This window comes from Mytilus edulis, chromosome 1, assembly GCF_963676685.1.
Source record: "Mytilus edulis chromosome 1, xbMytEdul2.2, whole genome shotgun sequence".
NCBI lineage: Eukaryota > Metazoa > Mollusca > Bivalvia > Mytilida > Mytilidae > Mytilus > Mytilus edulis.
Window position 1 is genome coordinate 122,357,046 of NC_092344.1, and position 21,600 is coordinate 122,378,645.

General features: G+C 32.5%; 2 protein-coding genes across 2 annotated transcripts; both read right to left on the reverse strand.

Annotated features, from left to right (window-relative positions):
* Nucleotides 1-1,831: 1,831 nt before the first annotated feature.
* On the reverse strand, nt 1,832-14,676 carry LOC139504928 (peroxisomal sarcosine oxidase-like). Its single transcript, XM_071294812.1, has 8 exons — nt 14,491-14,676; nt 8,956-9,107; nt 7,673-7,886; nt 6,668-6,850; nt 5,949-6,095; nt 5,301-5,450; nt 3,284-3,359; nt 1,832-2,446 (listed from the first exon to the last, which is right to left on the reverse strand). The coding sequence occupies exons 1-8, from the start codon at nt 14,593-14,595 to the stop codon at nt 2,322-2,324; spliced, it is 1,152 nt and encodes a 383-aa protein (XP_071150913.1). The 5' UTR covers nt 14,596-14,676; the 3' UTR covers nt 1,832-2,321.
* Nucleotides 14,677-16,916: 2,240 nt separating this feature from the next.
* Nucleotides 16,917-21,322, reverse strand: LOC139504939 (peroxisomal sarcosine oxidase-like). Its single transcript, XM_071294821.1, has 8 exons — nt 21,158-21,322; nt 20,806-20,957; nt 19,718-19,931; nt 19,209-19,391; nt 18,504-18,650; nt 18,070-18,219; nt 17,454-17,529; nt 16,917-17,193 (listed from the first exon to the last, which is right to left on the reverse strand). Exons 1-8 carry the CDS (start codon nt 21,254-21,256, stop codon nt 17,069-17,071), a joined length of 1,146 nt encoding a protein of 381 aa, XP_071150922.1. The 5' UTR covers nt 21,257-21,322; the 3' UTR covers nt 16,917-17,068.
* Between the last annotated feature and the right edge of the window lie 278 nt (nt 21,323-21,600).

Below are 21,600 nucleotides of genomic sequence, written 5' to 3' on the forward strand. Positions count from 1 at the left end.
TGTGATACCATGAAATAATATGTGTTATACAGCAATCTATACCGATAAAATCAGGTAGGAACACAGTTATATAAATAAAACAATATTAAAACACAAGCCAATATAATGCTACAGCACGAAATAGTACAGTATAAATATAAATGCATACTAACTCGTCAAAGATACTCGGCTACTTATTTAGTACGCCTGACGATTAAATTATGTTTCGATAAAATAAAGGGCGAAACCATATTATACACTTTCCTCATTTGAATATGTCTTATAAAGAATAGCAAGTACGAAGTTGAAAATACAATAACATTAACCTTTTATTTAACAGTTGTGTATGAACCTTTTTTGTGCTCTTCAATGTTTTATACTTTTGACTTTCCAAACTAGTGATAACGATCGCACTAGAATGTAATGTAAGAAAAACAAATAATAATCCTACCGTACTCTAAGGAAAAGTCAAAACGGAAAGTCCTTTAACAAATGGCTTAATAAAAAGCTAAAACACATCAAATGATCAGAACAAAACTGCAATATTCCTGAATTGGAACAGGTTTTTCCTAACCAAGAAAGTAGTGAATTAAACCTTGTTTTATAGCTAGCTGATCCTCTCACCTGTATGACAGTCGCTTTTATTTCCATTATATCGACAACACTATGGCGTGTTTACGAAAATCGTGTTTTAGTTCACAAATTAATCGACTAGTATTATCGATGCTGTCATATATGACACTAGAAACTGGTTTCTTCAGAGTTAAGAATATAGCAAAGTGCTGTCGATCTTCAAAATTGCAGGATTTGATGTCTCTTAAGTGTGAAGAATGAATGTAAATATGTTATTAGTAAGGTATTATCCTACTATTTGGGACTTTTTACAGTTCAAAACAAAGAATTACTATAAATGAGTTACAACTGCCCCGAAGCATATTGACCAGTTTGAAAGGCGTTATCACAATAAATGAAACTGACTAAAAGTTGAACTGTTAAAGAAACTATAAAAATCAATAATTGAAGTTTACTGGGGCAATACAATTGTTACCTTTAAGGCTATTATGAAAATACTAAAAGATTGCAAATACCAAAGAAGTTTTATATCAAAATAACATGAATCTTTAGTTTTCCCCAATTCTGTTTACTGGACCAGCAGTAATATAGTTATTTCAAATATTTCGATATGATAATTTTAAAAACACTAGGAAATTATGTTTTAAATATTTCTAAAACTATTAAATGTCTTAAATGGCATTCAATTTTAGCATTCCCCTGACACAGTGAAATAGGTTTTGATTTAAAAAGCCGTACCAGGAATTGGCTGTGAAATAAAATTAGTTGTAACTTAAATATTCGTATAGTTTAAAAATGGCTAAAAATAAAAAAAAAAGACAAACAGACAAACAATAGTACACATGACACAACGTCATCATAACAAATGGACAAAAAACGGCTGTATTTCAACCTCAACAACTACTCTGAGTACAGACTTACCTGTGCATTTGAAAACGTGTAATGGCCTTCCACTAGATATATAAACGTCTAACGCTCGTACTTGATCATGAAGAAAAGGATTATCATTCTCGCTTACTTATACAAAGGGATAAAAGGGTAAATGTATGCATAAACGGAAGTATAGTAATCAGTTTTATAATGACCAAACGTTTTTGTTTAAACAATGAATATATATCATAGAAATGAACATGGGATATAATATTAAGGATGAGGTGAGGTTTTGAACATTTGTGTCAGATGTTCGAACTGCTTGCTTTCTTTTCAAACTATCCAGGGTAAAATATTTTGGACCATAACATCATTTTTCTTGTCATAAAAAATTCAATAGCTCATAACGTTCATTTTCCGAAATTTAATTATATTCTTCATTTCTTTTCTTTCGATGTAAGACACAAACAAAACCTACAATGCAAATGCAACGTAAACGTCCGAATCTGCCTTTTCCTGCCATTTTTCAGAACTGAAATATCTCATAAAGGAGCTCCATAACCTATCAATATGTTCAGCTTATGTTGTGCCTTAACTGATGCGCTTTCAACTTATAGCATTAATCTTAATTTCTTTTTTTTTTAAATTTCACCTAAGTACATCCTTAAACTTAAGCTATATATCTGTTTATACATTGTATCTTTACGTTAATTCTGCTGGAATAATATTTAATTTGAACGTAGTTTTACACGATCCTTTATTAGCTGTAGTATGTCAAACGATTTAAATTAATACACAATTGTATGTGAGTTGTTTTATAATATATTTTTCTTGATACAGGATTTATAACACGTGCAATACTGATTATTTTTAGTGAAGATACACAAGTGGGCAACACATTATATCTTGGATCTAGAAAAGAATCTATCAATTCGACAAGGTGATAAATTATAAGAAGGTTCTTTTCCCATTGCCATTTCTCCAAGAACTTTTCCAACCACTGGTGATAGTTTAAATCCATGACCTATAGTAGCAATAAATAATAAAACAAAAATATACATAAGGAAACATTACTTTGCTGATCGTTACAGAATATCTGTATCATAGTTGACCGTTTGTATCATGTTTTAGAACCAAATAGTTTGCGTTAATGAACACACAAGTTGCAACTTATTACTGGACTTGAACTAGCTATCAATAACACGAAAAGAGTTTTTAAAGAAACATAAACTGCACGTCCTTCAACAATACTTAATTTTAAACCCCAAATTTTGTTAATATTTATAACGCCAAAAATTTAATTTCAAAGCAAAATTTTGTGTATGTCAATGCTTATTTCGTTGCGTTTTGTTTTTCGCCTTCTTTAAGATACAGCTGTGAGAAACATTCGCACACAGTCTTTGATCTTTGGATACCAGATAAATCACATGTTCTTTAAATCTAGTGAGCATGATCAATGTTTGGTTCTTCATGGTGTAGTTATTGGCAAGATGAGTGATATAATCATAGCAAGACGTACTTATCATTTGGACGCACTCGGGTTTTCTCGTTTGTTATCAATGTGATTGGTGAACGTTTAAGTTTTCTCTCTTTTTTTTCTCTTCAACATAGATCTCTTTGTTTTGAAAACCGTAAACTACTGTTGCTGGTGAATGCCCCCTAACTACAATGTTCAACACTTTTTCCAATGCAGAATATTCTGTTTCACTTAATCGTTTTTACAATTGTCTGTCTTCACATGTTATGCCTGCTTAAGTTTTATCACCACAGGTTGGCGTTTTTTTTTTTTAATTCTTCATTTAGAAAATTTAACTATGATGTACTAAATATTAAATCAATTAACCGCATAACGAAATTGTACCTGAGAATCCAGCACCAATTATCATATTTTTCCAGGCTGGGTGTTTATCCAATACGAATTCTTCATCTGGTAACCACTGAAATTATGGCAACAACAAACAAAAGGTTTATCAAAAAAAGAGTCTAAAATTAGAAATAAGTTTTAGGACGGCATTTCAACTACTGTTCTCTCTATTTACTGAACAAAAAGAAGTGTTTACACATTTTCAGATCTATAAAGAATATTTAGATCAATTCATTTAGCCATTCATTACTTTGCATTTTATTAAGTATTATAGCGAGTGATGCATACATAACAGTAGATACTTTGCATGTTGATGCATCAGTTCACGCTCTTTTGTGTTTTTGTGCGATTCCCTCGGTTTTGTTTGTTACCTTGATTTTTCTTTTCCTCAGTCTCCATGACAAATATGCTGACGCAACGTCAGATATTGCTACCATTTAGTGTAACAGAAAACTGACGTTAAATTGGAAACGCGCACTATCTAATTCTTCCTGCATTCTTTTTTGGGTAAATGCAAAGTATAACACACAAGTATAAGTTAATGCCGTGAGAATCCAATCCAATATGATTTTATAATTAACATATGATATTCAATTTTATTGCTAGTAATTGTGTGTTTTTGGAGGAATATTGCTGCATTATATATTCAACCCGAGTATGATTTTATTCAAGCAGTGACATACAATAGATACATACATGTAGCTATGATACTAAAGTTTTCTTACATTTTGATTGTCTTATAGATGTGTATTTTTGTAATGTGTGCATCATTTCGTTTTGTTGAAACCAGGACATTTATATTTAGTGGAGGAAGGAACACGCGAATGCAGTTCATGCCGTCTCTAGCATATTACGCTTGTGGTGACGTCAAATTGTGATAACGGACAAAAGAGGGACGAAAGATACCAAAGGGACAGTCAAACTCATAAATCTAAAACAAACTTGCAAGACATTTTCATTAATCCGTATTATTTATAGATAACCCTGTAATCTTAGTGCTATTTGGTGTAACATCTTCAACTTTAAAAGTGCTTTTTATTGGTATAGTTATCAAAGCCGAAAAATAATCTTCACGAAATCAAATCTCTGTTTTTTTGGCCGTAAAAGTTTTGTGAGGGCATGAAAGTTTAACTCGGACATTTCCGCAAGACATTGCAAATCTATTGTTTTGAATTGAATATGTAGCTCAATTTATTTTTCAATTCGAATTTTGGGAGCTTATACTTAGTACAAAACGATCGTGCATACAATTTAATGAATTATTTGTCAAAATTTTATTTTTGAACAGAAATGTTTCAAGTTTCAAAATTAAAATTCGGATGGGACATTACCGTACATCATATTCTTTTGAAAATATGTATGCAAATTTTGAATGGAAACAGCCATGTTAACCAATACTGAAATATATCACGCCATAGAATGTTCAAGTCATAGAATGTTCATGCAAAATTTCGAAGAGTTGCGTGAACATTTCGCGAATTTTTCGAGTTTTATGTTTTATGTTTCGAGTTTGTAACATGGGACAATGCTAAGTAAGCATTTTTAGGATAATCTGTGTCTTCCTTAGCCTATGAATATTATATTTTTATTCTTTCTCTATTATAATGTGAAAATTTAAGAATCAATCTTTATTTTCATGTATAATTTGAAATATTTATTTCTGCATTTCTATAAAATTTTCCCGTCAAATATTTACTTAACGCTATTTTTCGTGGTAGTAGCAATATCTAACGTTGCGTCGGTATCTTGTAACCAAAATTGAACTTCATCCTTTTCTGATTCTTTTTTAAACTTAAAAGCGGTTGTTTAACATATTACGTTTAACTATATTGTGCTAAACGTGATATCAGCAATGAACAATTAAGTATTTATTCATTCAAATAATAATAAAGTTAGATATAACTTGGGAAAACCGGTGTGATATCCATGTTTAAATGTATATATATTTTCGATAAAGATGTATAACTAAATTTGCTGCTTTTGTCCATGTCAATTATCGAATACTTCAACTTACACTGTAAATACAAGTTTCAAGAATACTTGGTTCTGGAACTAGATTGGGGAAATGTTTTGAGACATAACTTTTCAGTTTATCCATTACCCACTTATCATCTACAGTATCTCTGTTGTCAGGGTCTATGTCTGGACCAAAATGTAAACAGATCTACAAGAATATCAACATATCTATACTCCTAAAGAAAGTGACCGATTTCATTGAACTGCATCTCCTCTGAAACCATACAAAGTCGAAAATATTTGTGGTTTGACGTATTAATGTAGTATTTATACTTCCTGAATATGTCTTTGAAACAATCTGTTTTCCACAGAAAACGTACTGCCCGCGAAATTTAAAAACTCTTTGTTTCAAAACTTACCCAATTGTAACGCGATTTCGTGGGCATCTTCTAGTCTTGACAATAGCTTTTGACTATGACTATATCCGGGGCAATCTAGTACTATCAGTATCAAAATTAAACACTCATTTATCTTCTTCTTCGATGTGAAAGATTTGAACTTCGGTAAACCATTAATGAAGCAAAGAAATATATATCTATATCATGATAGACTGACGAACACAATCCGCTACATGTGTAAAAAGATTATCAGATTTAATCATTATTAGTATTATAATATTTGTTGAACGATAAAATATAAAAATTACCTTAACATGTCCAGGATATTCCTCACTTGGTAAGCCATACACGCCAAAGTTATCTATCGCCGGATGTTGTACAAAGACAGGGAATCTGTTCGCAGCATATTGCCCAGGAATCTTTTCTTTCCAGTAACATACTGTTATTCTTAAAGGCTGAAAGTGTGTACGAGCAAAAAATTTGTTGAGATAATAATTTATTCAAAAATGGGTAAAATAATGAAAGCTTTTGTGGGTGCTACATTCTTTATTCCAATGCATGATAGTATCTATGAAATCATGACTCACAAAATTATGGACGACATTTTTTAAATTTGTTTTCCCTTGTACGATATTAATTGCACTGTTATAACTGTCGTTTCTTTCATAGATTGTGTGATGAACAGATAGAGTTTAGTACTTGAAAAAATTAATATAAGCTGACAGAATGTTAGTAGGTCTATCCATGAAAAGAAGCTGGCGTTATGGCCATTGTGTAATGTATCTATTACAAAAGAGGGGCGAGAGATAATAGAATTACGGTTAAATGTAGCCCATTCTAATTCGGTTGGAGCTTGCATACCATCAGTTGGCTTATTTGGTTTTAAATTTCAGCTGATGTGTATTTTTTTTTTTTTACTTTGTTTTTTAATAGTCTAATCAACAAGTATTCGTCAATTTTTAATATTTACTTAGTATATTTCTATGATTTTGTTTCATCACATACTCATCATATAATAAAATCATACCCTTAATGGAATGTGAACATCAAGAGACGGCAGAATCGTTTTAGCCCATGGACCAACGGTCAAGACAAGATTGTTGCACTTGTAAGTTGATTTGGAAGTATTAACTGTAATAACTTTTCCAGGTATGATTTTGACCATGGCCTCTCCATCATGTAAATCTCCACCGAACTTCTGGAATTGATCCTGAAATTGAAAAAAAAAGAAAATATCAATTGCTATCATATATCATAACAGTGGCTATTTTACCCGAGGGTATCACCAGCCCAGTAGCCAGTACTTCGGCATGAAAATACGGATTTTTTTATGTTATAAAAATTTGCTGTTACAAAATGTTAGAAATTATTATAAATTCTAATTTCCCTCATGCAAAGCTCTGATTCCTTTTACAGATCTGACCATACTTTTTGGACCTTTTGGATTATAGCTTTTCATCTTTTATATAAGCTTTGGATTTCAAATATTTTGGCCACGAACATCACTGAAGAGACATGTATTGTCGAAATGCGCATATGGTGCAGGAAAATTGGTACCGTCAATGTTATTGCACGTCTACAAGCAGTTATCAACTCATAACTGGCTGCACAAAGTCAGCATTAGGAAAATGATCGGAGTCGTTTGTAGATTCTCCAAAACCTTTCCAGATTAGATCGACAGTCCTTAGTAAAGGGGAAAGTACTATCAGGCCACAGTTTTGACCTATGAAAATGTATACAATAAATCTCATCTATATCATGTTCGTACTACACAAATTTATCATGTATCAGTATTTATGTTTTCAAATTTTTAAATTTTTCTTACATTTTTGCTTAAACTAAATATGACTCTGACTGTTTATTCATGTGAAGGTTTCAAGGTGATACAGTCAAGGTTTTTTAATATCAAAAAGGTCTTCAACAGTTTTTCGAACGTACTGTAAGAGTTGCTGAGATTTTTCCGGAGCATCTGGTATGCTTTGACTGATGCTTAATTGTAAAGGGAAAATGTGTTATGGACAAAACAATTTACCTGGAAGGCTTTAAGAGCTTTATCAGCCCGTAGTATTCCACCACTGTGATCTAAAACGTATGTGAAATCTGTCGGGTAGGATATCATTGGATACTTCATCTTTGCTTCATCAGAACCGAATACATCCATTGGAATATTATGTTTTCTCATAGCTTTGATTGTACCATCGATAAAATCGTTACCTGGCTCACCAACAGATAACATTCCTGTGTTTCTGAAAAGTTGATGATTTGAAATGAAATATAATATTTATCAAAAGATCAGAAGAAAATATAGTACGTATAAAATTATCACAATGTTAACAATGAATTGGAATAACTCTAAAGAAACTGATGCATATCGAACAAAAATGGATCAAGGTGAATATTTGAATTCCAGTCTTAGTCTCTGATGCATGATTTTTTTTTATTATAAATTAGTTTTGGCTTTTAACTAGCTGTCAGTAACTGCGAGTACTCTCAAATCGTACTTTCGTGTTAATTTGACCTGTTGATACTATTTGTAATGCTTTCTTGTTATTTTATATTAATATGGATCTTGTCTATACACCAGCTTGTAATTATTTGGAATATCTACTAATTTTCACTTCTTTGTACTACATTTGTATGAACATCAAGATTATTCTCCTTAGATCTGTACAGGGAAGTTTTATCGAACTCTAATTGTATAGTTTTATTGTTGATATTCACCCAATATGTATCTAGTATTAAATTGGGTATTTATATGACTGAACTTTCTTGGTATTCCTAATTACTGGCAATTTTTTGTTTATATACACAGAAGTAGTATACCTAAAACGACAAAGTTATTTTTCATTTACCTGTATATATCATGAAAATTGTTTTTTTTTTAAGTGATTATTTATTAAGGCTTGTTAAATATTTCGAGGTGGTGTCTTGGCATGGCTTTGTTTGGACTTGTTTGTTTACTATTTGGCCTTGAATGTTTGTCCCTAATATTTTTTTAACTATGGTTTTGCATTCAGGTTTCGCAGATCAAATTTATTCGTTCATCGTGTGTTTATTTACGTTTTTTGATTGAGTTAAGCCTTCCAATTGATAATTTATCGTGTGTTTTTCTATGTTGTGATGTTATACTATTGTTTCAGAAAAAGAGAGAAGGTTTGGTACCAATAAAACGTTTAATCCAGCTGCAAATGTTTTGCACCTGTCCTAAGTCAGGAATATGATGTATAGTACGTAGTTGTCGTTTGTTCTGTAAATTTTGATATTTGTTTGTCTATGTGTAGAGTTGGGCAGATTTGAACAATATTGATTCAATACATAAATATTTCTGTTTTACTCTCTCTTTCCAACTGTTCCCAAAGATGAAAGGCTTCGTGCATCATGACGGCGTAATGTTCCTTTGTGCCATAAGCTTTTCTGGTGATCCTACTCTGTCCATGAGAACTACCCCGGCTATGAGGCAGAGGAAACTGAAAGTTATTAAAATATTACAGATTGGTATTATCTATTATAAATATAGATCAAATATTTTTTAATTGCACTGGTGAATTTGTTGTTTTCTGAATAATAGTTTGAAATTGCGATTTATCAATCAGTCAATCACGTACCGTAATCTTAAGGGCATACGATACAGTTTTGATCCCGTATTTACAAGTTCGTGAAAATTTGCATACAGGCCATTTTATACCTGATTTAATCAAATATGTAATAAAAAATATACCTCCATGTGCTATTTTTTGAGTAAAATGAGGTCGAAATTTTGTATATTTGCTCAAAATTCAGATTTGTGGCCGTAATTTCTTTTTCGAAAGAAAGACATAACTTTTTTGTTATAAAAGATAAACACAAAGTGTTTTTTGTTAAATAATCGGTAATTTCTGTATTTTATAAGTATCCTAAAAAATTATGCATTTTTTATTCAGAAATAACTCATATTTATCAAATGTTCATGAATTGTGGAAAATACGTCATTTTTTACTTCATGTTTATCAAAATTAAAAAAAATCCTCTATTTACAGTTTTATAAAATTTGGGTCACATAATCTCCCTTCAAAATGAAACAAATGCTGTTTTGAAAAATAGGGGTCCATGAACTCGTTTTCAAATTAAATCAGTTTGAATGATAAAAATCAGTCGAAAAATGCATCTTTTCCCGATATGTCACAGTTTGACGTCGCGAAAATAACATTTTACGTTAGCAACGTCATTACCTCCCCTGTAACTGTATCGTATGCCCTTAAAAGGCATTGCTTCAAATCACGGTTAGTAAGGTCGTCATATCGAGGAGCGTTTAGTACAGTGATTTTGTCATAGTTTGGTTAAGTTTGTCGTGGATAAGTTATGTTACTTTCCGAAACGATTGCCTTAATTCTTTTCAAATGCGCAAATGCAAAGCAAATTAAAGGTTTGAATCTATATTGTAAGTCAAACTATCTAAACTGAAATTGCTGTTTTTAATTTAAGAAATTAACGCAGGATAACCAAAATATCCAAATTGGTATGGTTTGGTTAAGAGATTGACATGGTTCAGTTAAGAGTCTAGAAATTAGTCATGGTTTTGGTTACATTTGTCATAGTTAAGATCCAAATTAAAACATATGTGTGGCGCCTAAATATTGATAGTTTGCTTGAAAGCGAGTGTAAAGTACAAAATTAACCAATCGACTAAAGGAAAAATGCATCTTTCCAAATTTGGTGGACGTAAAAGGCAATTCTTACATTTATTTATTTTTGTCCTTCGTTCCGTCAGCCTATGCGTTCATCCGTAGGGTCTCATGTTTACAATTCTTGTTGGATTTTTTATGAAACGTTTATCGTAGTTGTTTTAGCAATAGTTTGGGCTAGTTCGAAAATCAGTGCCGATCATTTATTTCTAAAAGAGTCATGCCCATTGGAAACATTAGTTATATTAAAAATTCATAGTTAGCACTCTCAGATGTGCAATTCTTGTAAGAATTTTATGAAAACTTACATCATAAGTATATATATAGTTATAGGGAGGATTGCATTTTAAGCGCTCTCATGTATACAATTCATACCCGAATTTTAAGAAAGTTAATTCATAGGTTGATATCAGCAATGTTTTGGACTGATTTGAAAATTAGAAACGAAAGATTATTTTTTTACTATCTATAACTGTTACATTTTGAAATAAAATCGAGAATGAAATGGGGAAGTCCAAGCAGACGTCATTAATAATTTTTCACGATAATCATCCCTTGTAAGAGTCCAACTACTTCGAAATGATACCGTCCATGATACAATAACTCAACTATAAAATTTTAACAAACGATATCGAGAGGACACCATATAGTCTTCAAACATTGACGGAACAAAATGTTAACCTGGACAACAGTTTAAACTATTTTTTATACAGTAAACGTCGTTATACTAAATCCATTGGATGTTGGATGTGTACTCATTGATAATTTAGTCTTAGATGCATGTTTTTTCATTAGTTGTTAGTTGCTGTGAACAAACTGTCAGTTAAATGCGAGTACTCTCAGATATATACCTAGTGTCTTTTTGTTGTTGGGATGTACAATTACATAAACACTTCCATTTGTATTTTTATCCATCGTGATGAGTTAAGCCTTTTTCAATTGATTTTTGTAGTTCGTTTTTATGTTGTACTGTTATACCACTACCAAAGGTTAGGGTGAGGGTTAAAACCCCGCAACAGTTTGTATGTATGTGCATGTCTCGAGTCAGGAGCCTGTTATTGAGTTGTTGTCGTTTGTTTATGTGTTACATATTATTTTTTCGTTCATTTTTGGTACATAAAGTAGGCCATTAGTTTTCTCGTTTGAATTGTTTTACATTCTCATTGCGGTGCCTTTTAAAGTTGACTGTGCGGTATGGGCTTTGCTCATTGTTGAAGACCGCACGGTGACATATAGTTGTTAGTTTCTGTGTAATTATGGTCTCTTGTGGAGAGTTGTCTCATTGGCTATCATACCACATCTTCTTCTTTTTTCATATTGTATATGTGTATTATGTAGTACCACTAAACTCGTTAATCTAATTTTTCTTGTATGGCACAAAGTTCCAATAATACCAGAAAAAGCTCTATCGGTGTGATTGAAAAACATAATTAAAAAAATCAATGAAACACGTAATGCTGTGCTTAGTACGAGTACATTTAAACTGTTTACATCCGCATTTCTGACCCGACAAGGCGATAAATCACAGACAATACGATGAATATTGGTACCAGTATTCCATTCTGAAATAAATAAAAGAAACTTTTTCTTAGATTTATTTTTTATGTTAGACATGTGGTGTAACCTGTATGCCCAGTTTAAGACAAGGGACTGGTTGGGAGCTCGGCAACATTTAAACCACGTCATATTATGTATGACATTGTATAATGTATACAGTTGGTGATGCACTGGCTGTCGTTTTTCCTGTATATCATATTTATTTTCTGCTTATTTGTTGAAGGCTGTACAGTGACCTAACGTTTACGTCATTTGGTTAAGGGTGGATAGTTGTCTCATTGGAAATCATACTGTATTTACTAATGGTAGAATGAAATTCAAAACAGTGTGGCTGTGGCCATTGATTGACACATTAAATTCATCCATTGACTGGGACAATTTAGGTGAACGTTTGTATGTAACGACCACTGCTCACTATGTACTTTTTAAAGACACTTAAACTATGGGGTCACCAAAGGTTCTCAACACCTTAATAAAGTAATTCGAAAAATTAATGAGAAATAACACGATGTTTTGATTCATATCAATTATATAAATCAAAACATAAAGGTTATTCCTGATTAATTTTTCGAATTATTTTATAATTAAAGGCGTTAAGAAACCTTTGGTGACCCCACAGTTTAAATGTCTATCGAAGGTACGTCGTGAACAGTGGTCCTTACAGACAAACGTTCACGTAAATTGTCCCAGTCAATGGATGAATTTAATTTGTCAATCAATGGCCACAGCCACACTGTTTTGAATTTCATTCTATATTGCAATGTACTTTCTTAGGTCATAGTGTATTCCGAATACACAAACTTTTAAAGAAATTGGCAAGTATAATTGAAATTCATTAAATTATTACTCTAGTGATCTCTTTATACGTGCTTGTTCTATTTTAGCTTTACTGTAGACAACTTCCTTAATCAAGAGGTGTATTTTTGCAAGTAGATCATCGTTAATATGTAAAACTCAGAAAATAGCGACACTATATTGACTCAAAAATGGATAACATAGGTCTAACACGAAAATCAGTAAAATTATTGTTCAACAATATTTCAGTTGTTGTACATTATGTCTGTCTATTTTGATCGTAACATCGCCATAATTCACGACAGGAATTACATAACCGAACCATGTCGAACATGAACTAAACTATGACGATAAGGAACCAAACCATGACATCGAAATTTCTGTAATCTTAAATTTAGTGTAAATGTAGGTTTTTTAAGGAATAATTGACGGCGGATTTATACCATATCGAAATATGGGATGTAACAGACAATAAAGAAATAACTGTACTTTATGCATTAGAAACGAACAACAACTTATAAATTTTGACATACGCAAGCATTATTCTGTGTCAAATTATAACTATATGACCCCTTTAATGTACTAACATATTAGTAATAAACAAGGACACTTACCAGCTTAAATTTATATTCAGAGATTCCTTTAGCAAATTATCCGAATGTTTATATTGTGTCATTGATTGTCAATAAAAACTCTTAACACAACCATGTCTAACTTAACAAAACTATGACAAAATCACTGTACTAAACGCCCTTTGATGTGACGACCTTACTACCCGTGAAAATAAAGTAAAAGTTTGAACCTAGATGCCTGACATTATAGGAAGATGTGTTTATACGTCCTTCAAAATCTGTATTTTTTTTATTTTGTAATTAGATTATGATTAGGGTAACCCCTTATTTAACCCTAACATGACAATTGTAATGTGTATGTGTGTTTCCTTATAAAGAACATAGAGATATGAGTTAGGTAGATTTTTTTATTTGCTTAACTCTTTCTACTTTGAGTATATTGGTGAAACCGGCATTTATCCGATTTACTATTACTCGATTTATTTCACTTGACTGGGCGGAGTTTAACCGGTTCGCTCATAACAAACCAGTCCATCTATAGATAGCTGTTATAGGATAAACTCATTAATGAAGTGTCCAGTCATTATTTATTAAATTCCTTTGATGACACTGATAGGTGATTAGAAATCAGTAATAATTATAACGGCAGTCGTCCTTATCACACACATCTTCAAATAGACTATCCTTATGCAAATTAAAATGTAAGCTCCGCCCGATCAGTTGAAATAACATTGGTAATACCAGCGTGTCACTAAAATTTTGTGTTAAGTAGTTTGATGCATATAGGGAGGAATACCCTGAACATATATATCTTGTTATGTTTGGCCTAATATTATATATAAATATCTACGGGTCATGTGTATTTGCAATTGGTTTGCATAACGCTATATTCATCTTCTATTTCCGCAAGTAACAGAAATTTTACAAAAACAAGAGAGAAGGTGTTTATTTCTTTTATTTGAAATGTTTAATAAATTCTACTAATTCAAATTAGTTACGCACGAAATTCTCAATTTTATCAACGACAACTGTTTAACAAATGTGATACACGTAAAAATTATTCCGCTTTTAGTATACGCCTCAATGACAACAGTTCGGTGATCCATTATCAGATTATATTTATCCAATGATCCAATTGACTTGGTGTGATAAGGTATAGATCGTATTATATGTGTAGATAAACGGTCGTGAGTTTGAAAATAAACATGTCCTGCTTACTGGACACAGTTATTACATTGTTATACATGTTATACTTAATAAGTTACCTGCTCCAAAAGGAGAGTTTTCTGTCCCTGCTTGGCTAGATAGTAGGCAGTAGACGACCCCTCTATCCCTGCTCCAACCACAATAGTATCATAGATACCCGACATGTTCCCTTTCTGTCAAGTCAAATGATAAACAATACTGTGAAGGTTATACAATATTGACAAAGATTTGTTAACTCCCTTTTATGACATTTTCCTTTATCTTAATCACTGCCCTTTACTTAAGATTTTGGGTTGACGCTTCTAAAAAGCGGTTTTAAAGTGATGAGTAACTCATTTATATTCCATGCATATCGCAATATTGACATTTATTTCTCTTAGAGTACGACAACAATGTTGTACAGGTCGAATAAATAAGGACTAATATACCAGAGGCGGATTTAGAGGGATTCCGCCCCCCCCCCCCTTTTTGAAAAAATTTTGGTTGCCTATATAGGGAATCACTGACGCGTGACTGGAGCGGGCCCCCTCTTATGTCAGTCAGTGGGCCCCCACTTATGAAAATTTCTGGATCCGCCACTGTACACTCTTTTTCTATTTGAAAACTATTGTATAAAGGCAACAGTAGTATACCGCTGTTCAAATTAATAATTTGGTTGAGGGAAAACAAATCTGGGTTACAAACTAAAACTTAGGGAAACACATCAACTATAAGAGGGAAAACAACGGAACAACAGAAACACATGAAATGCAACAAAAACAAACACCAACATACATAGAAACAAGCTATTTAATCCAACATACATAGAAACAAGCTATTTAATCCAACATACATAGAAACAAGCTATTTAATCAAACATACATAGAAACAAGCTATTTAATCAAACATACATAGAAACAAGCTATTTAATCCAACATACATAGAAACAAGCTATTTAATCCAACATACATAGAAACAAGCTATTTAATCAAACATACATAGAAACAAGCTATTTAATCCAACATACATAGAAACAAGCTATTTAATAACTGTTTGCAAAATTCAGGATTTGTACAGGACATTTCAAGAAAAAATGGCAGGTTGAACCTGGTTTTATAGCTAGCTTAACCTCTCATTTGAATGACAGTCGTATAAAAATCCATATGTTGTAGGATGCTTGAAATTCACTAAAATAAAAGTCATAATGACAGAAATGATGTCAGAAAGTGCATGGAGGCGGTCTGTCTCCTTTGTCCAACGTAAAAGATGAAGAACACGATGTTCTTCTTAAAAACTTGGCGGTCAAGAGGTGAAGTGAAACCCAGCAAATTGTATCGGATCAATGATGTCACTGAGGATCTCAAAATGGGATTTTGGGTGCAGACGTGTAATTTGTTTGGCACGTCTGGACCACCATCAACACAATGTTCAAGCAATAATACCGTCTATATCTATTCATTGAATTTTAGCCGGTAGATGAAAATATATCAGTACCTTCGAAACAAAATGCCTCAACTTGATTAAATGTAATATATAAAGTGAATTTACTAAGCCAAAGAGTTTAATAAAACACCCTTCCTGTATGGTAAATCATGACTATTTTGTTTTGAGAAATGTTTGAATTTTAAGTTTTGTTTAACAAAGCATCGAAATATGGTGCATTTTCAGAATTTGATGTCTCATGTTAATAATTGGTAGAAATAATAATATGTGGTGTTAGTGCAAATGAGACAACTCTCCATCCAAGTCACAATCTACAAAAGTAAACCATTATAGGTAATGATTGGTTTATTTAGTAGTGGTCATATGTGACAACTCATTGCGGTTTATACAGGTAGATGATACATTCCATGCTGAAAGGAATCAACTGTGCATATGTCTACCCCATAGACAGGTGAAGTACTGCATACCCCATAGACAGGTGAAGGGAGATAAATGTAAAAAATGAAAACACTTAAGCATACACCTTAACCAGGTGAAGCTGCTATATTGCTATGATATTACATTTATAACAGAGGCTTAAACTAAACACCTTCAAACTTAGTACCGGTAACACATTTTGAATAAGAAGCACGAGGTCAACTGATAATTTTATCATGACAAACGATTTAGATATGTATAGCACAGGGTTTTCATCTCACGCATGGTAGCCTCGGTGGCCGAGTAGTCTAAGTTTTCCAACTACTGTATCATTTGCCAGTCCACGCTGAGTTTGTGAGTTCGGATCCGGCACGGGGCATGTTCACTCGACTCAATTCTTAACTGACTAAGATTGTCAGTGTTCCTAATGAAATTCGGTGCTTTCCGTCAGCACTCCAGCTTCTTCCATCAATAAAAACTGATCGCCACAACATAGTACAATAGTGTTGAAAGTGGCACTATACATTAATAAATAAGCCAATCAATCAATCATCTCGCACATAGACAAGGATGAAGGCGGGTTTTGAGTAAAGACTTTACGCTGCACGTGTCTTTCTGCATATGGATACAATTTAATAAACAGAAGTTTAATATATTTTTTAAATTTTATTATACCATCCTTAAAACTATATTATATGGTCATTTTTAAGCGTCATGATTAGGTAGTCGACTTGAGCAGAAAATATCTACAATAAATAATTTCTACAATAAATAATTTATCAAATCTATTTATCACATTTACATTTTGGACTTTGGAAAAAATCTGTTAATTTTACAAGGCGTGAGATCATATGATGGTGACTTTCCCATGGCCAGCTCTCCTAAAACTTTTCCCACCACTGGTGCCAACTTGAATCCATGTCCTGTTAAATGATAAAATAATTCAATAACCATTTTTAGTATATACATGTTTTCTATAATATTATGGTTTTCGTGCAATCGTCTTTAGGATAAAAAAAATCCAAAACAACAAAGAGAAAAGGTAAAAAAAAGAAATCGCGAACACGTGAATCGACGACTGCGACAACGCGGAAGAAAACTAATTTCGTGTTTTTGAGTTTTCGAAATTTAGAAATATCAAAGTAGAAAGCTTGTAATGGCCGCATCCGGTTACCATAGTTACCTGAAAATCCAGCTCCAATTATGATATTCTTCCAAGATGGATGGGTGTCTAAAATAAGGTCTTCGTCAGGAAGCATCTAAATGAACCAAAATAAATATAAAATAAAATCCTCTAAGTTCATTATCTCTAACTAAATATAGGAAGAGTACCTTTTTCAAAGTGCTTGTAGGCACTGACGGATAACATTGCTTTCAATTTGGGATGTGAAATCAAGTTCAACGAATAAAGGCGTTATAATTTCATTGAATTGTATAAATCTTGTTTGTTCCTAGTTGTGCATTTATAGTTGAACACATTATAAGAATATTTATAATTTTCCTGATATGTATGGTTGTAGATGTATACATCATGTTGTGTCTATCTCAGTATATGGTATTTATAGACTGCATGGCATGTGCTAGTTAAGATCTAAAGAAAGATTTGTCAATGCAAATTTTTTTAACATAGATTACTGTATATTAAATACATGTTTCGGCAATATTAGGAGAAGAAGCTAAGTTGGGGAATGTAAAACAATTGTTTTCAAACAGCATACCGTATAAATACATGTTTCGACAATACGAGGAATATGAACTAAGTTGGGGAAATGTAAAACAAATATTTTCAAACAGCATACCGTATAAATACATGTTTCGACAATACTAGGAGAAGGAACCAAGTTAGGGAAATGTCTTGCTACATATTCCGATATTTTGTCTATCACCCATTTATCATCTACGGCATCTCTATTATCTGGGTCTATCTCCGGTCCAGCATGTAAACAGATCTAAAAAGTAAGCATTGGACTGAACTGATATAATTCATGCCATACATTACATAATTTACATGATGTAATTGTCTATCAATTTCTTCCGAACCACAAAACTATTTCCAGGCAAAGAACAAGAAGATGCTAGCGGTTAAAGAAATCAGTCAGACAAATTACCTAAAAAGATGCATTTACTAAATAATTTGTGAATCATCTAGACATTTACTTATTGAAAGAATTACTAGTTTGTAAATATATCGTTAAAATATTGGAATAATATTTCCCCTGCAATCAATATGTACCTTAACATGGCCAGGGTATTCTTCACTTGGTAGTCCATACACTTCGTATCCGTCTATTGCTGGGATCTGGAAGAACACTGGGAATTTATCAGCTCCGTATTCTCCTTTCGTCCTCTCTTTCCAGTAGCAGACGTTAATTCTCATTGGCTGCAAATGGAATTTTAAAAAAGTCAAATGATATATCTAAATATGATAAAAGGAGATGAATAAACAGCCCAATGGTAAAATCAATCAAACGGTAAACAAATAAACCAATAAAGGAAAAGCACATATCACTAAAATGAGTCAATAACAGATAACAACTTAACTAGACAACAAAGCATAAACCGTAGCTACTGAAAGCAAGGTAAACGTACTAACATAGATTCATTTCGTCCTACAGTGGATAATGTTTGTTGTACATACTTGATAGATTTCATGCAGCAACTAATTGAGATTCAGACGCGGTGATCAGTAACAACAGTATTCATCATAACTTCTATCCATATAAGCATATTAAGATTTCATTACTTATCTAAAGTCGTTGGTTCTCTTGTATTAATTTTCAACCTTTCTCCATTTTATATGAAACGCATGTTTTATAAAATTTGTTATATAATGCAGAACTCATACCGTTATAATTTTTATTTGAATAACTTATTTTAAAAGAATGATAGAATAATCGGCCAGTTAAAGAAATACTGATATATCATTACACGTTCCTACCTTCAAAGGTGCGTGTACACCAATAGCAGGTAGAATCCTTTGAGCCCATGGACCAACAGTAAGCACTAGACTTCGACATTTGTACGACCCTTTAGTTGTCTGCACTGTAATTATATCCCCTGGTATAATGTTAACCATGGGTTCCCCATCGTGTAATTCTCCACCAAACTTCTGAAACTGGTCCTATCAATGTATAATAACACATATTGTTAAGAGTCGTGATTTGTAAAATCATCTTTTGTCTACAATCTTCATTGTTTTTGGTTTTTGTGGGGGTGTTGTTTGGGTTTTTTTTTTTTTTTTTTTTTTTTTGGTGCTTTTTTGGGGGGTTGGGGGTTGTCACAGCGATTATCAACAAACAGAGTTACTATAGTCATTTGTTTCTAACCAATATCTTTAAATTTTAGATTAAGAAAATAAAAGGCAATATTTTCAAACTAATAGATATGTTATTCCATAATGTACTATAAAACTATAAAAAGCATCCAAAGAATACTATACACACTTACTTGAAAAGCTTTGAGTGCTTTGTCTGCTCGAAGTATACCCCCACTGTGATCTAAGACAAATCTAAAGTCGTCAGGAAATGATACCATAGGGTACCGGGCCTTGGCTTGGGCCGAATCTAAAATATCCATCGCCATGTTATGTTTTCTCAGTGACTGGATAGTACCGTTAACAAAAATATTATCTGTTGAGCCCATGGTCAGCATTCCTGTTTGTCTGAAATATTAAAAAAGTGAACAGTGAAGTTACAAAATATAGTTGTTTTGCCTTATTATGTAATCATTTAATTATACATTCTTGGTAGCCCGACGTTATTCTAGTAAATCATGTCGTTAAAACACACAAAATCAACTTTGAATAAATACTGCCAGAGAATGACCTCCACAAGAATTCTATTCGGAGTTTAGTATGACGTCCGTTAACACTGAACTAGTGTATACATAAGGGGCCAGCTGAAGGACGCCTCCAGGTGCAGGAGTTTCTCGCTGCATTTAAACCTCATTGGTGGCCTACGGCTGTTGTCTGCTCTATGGTCGGGCTGTTATCTCTTTTACACATTCCCCATTTCTATTCTCAATTTTATTCAATTTAACTAGACCTTTGGTGGGGTTTGCAAATATAATTGATGAATGTTTTATTTTGATATCATTACTTAGGGTAAAAGATTAATTTTAAGATTATGATTAATATTATTCGAATCTGTCTATAAACTTTAAATAACTTTACATCCCATATAGTTTCATATTTAGTGAAAGCAATATGAATTAAACCGTATCTGCTCCATCTTGAAGAAAAAGGATGGCTCGAGGGCGGTGTATTAACTGCTTCTATTGCCATTATGTTTATATAAAATAGGCAAGGGGAAATAAAAATAAAAAGGTAAATTGAATCTACTGAATATATCTGTAATACTGAAGAAGGGAGTCCATGTCCAATGCGCTCAATGAAAAACTTGAAATTCAAATAACACATATATAGACCCACATTGAAGGGACATTGAATACGTTGAATAAACAGCCGTTCTATACATTTCTTTGCACGTTTTAAAAATAAAATATCTATTGACCTCAATTTGTGTAAGTTAACTTACCTAAATACAGAAGTTTTGCTCTCTCGTTCTAATACTTCCCATAGTTTGAAGGCCTCCTTCATCATAACGGTGTAATGCTCTTTTGGGCCATAAGCCTTTCTTGTGATTCTACTCTGTCCATGGGAACTACCTCTGTTATGTGGAAGAGGAAACTACAAAGATAAAAATGTCCAAGTTAAGTCGGCAATATGAAACACAAAGAAAAGAACTGATTTGGCCTAAGTGATAATCTGATTTAACTGTTCAACTAGATTTGATAATGTTATGTAATATCAGAAGTCCATTAATTTACTAGGGCTTTAGTAATGGACTTCTGGTAGCATCTATGTTAATTGATTAAATTAGTGCATACCTGCTCTAACTGTAATGTCTTTTGTCCCTGTTTTGCCAGATGGTAGGCGGTGGCTGATCCCTCTATCCCCGCTCCCACAACAATTGTATCATATATCATTTCCTACGTTTGCTGCGAGTATAATTTCAGATAGGTTAATAACGAGGACACTCAGGTAGTTATATAACTTTGTTGATATGAATTATATAATAATGAATTGGAAAATTATGTGTTATTTATAAATATATACATCACATGTATGTAAATAAACGCTTTGACGAAACGATATCAAACAAACCTCGATAATGATTTATGATTAACTACTATCAGATCTGCATACATTTGCATTGCAAACATAGTTATGATCAACCTGCTGATTTTAGAAAAATTGCTAATTTTAGTCAGTTCAAAATTATTTTAAAGTCATGGAATGGAAATAACTGTAAGTATACAGTTTGTGCAGA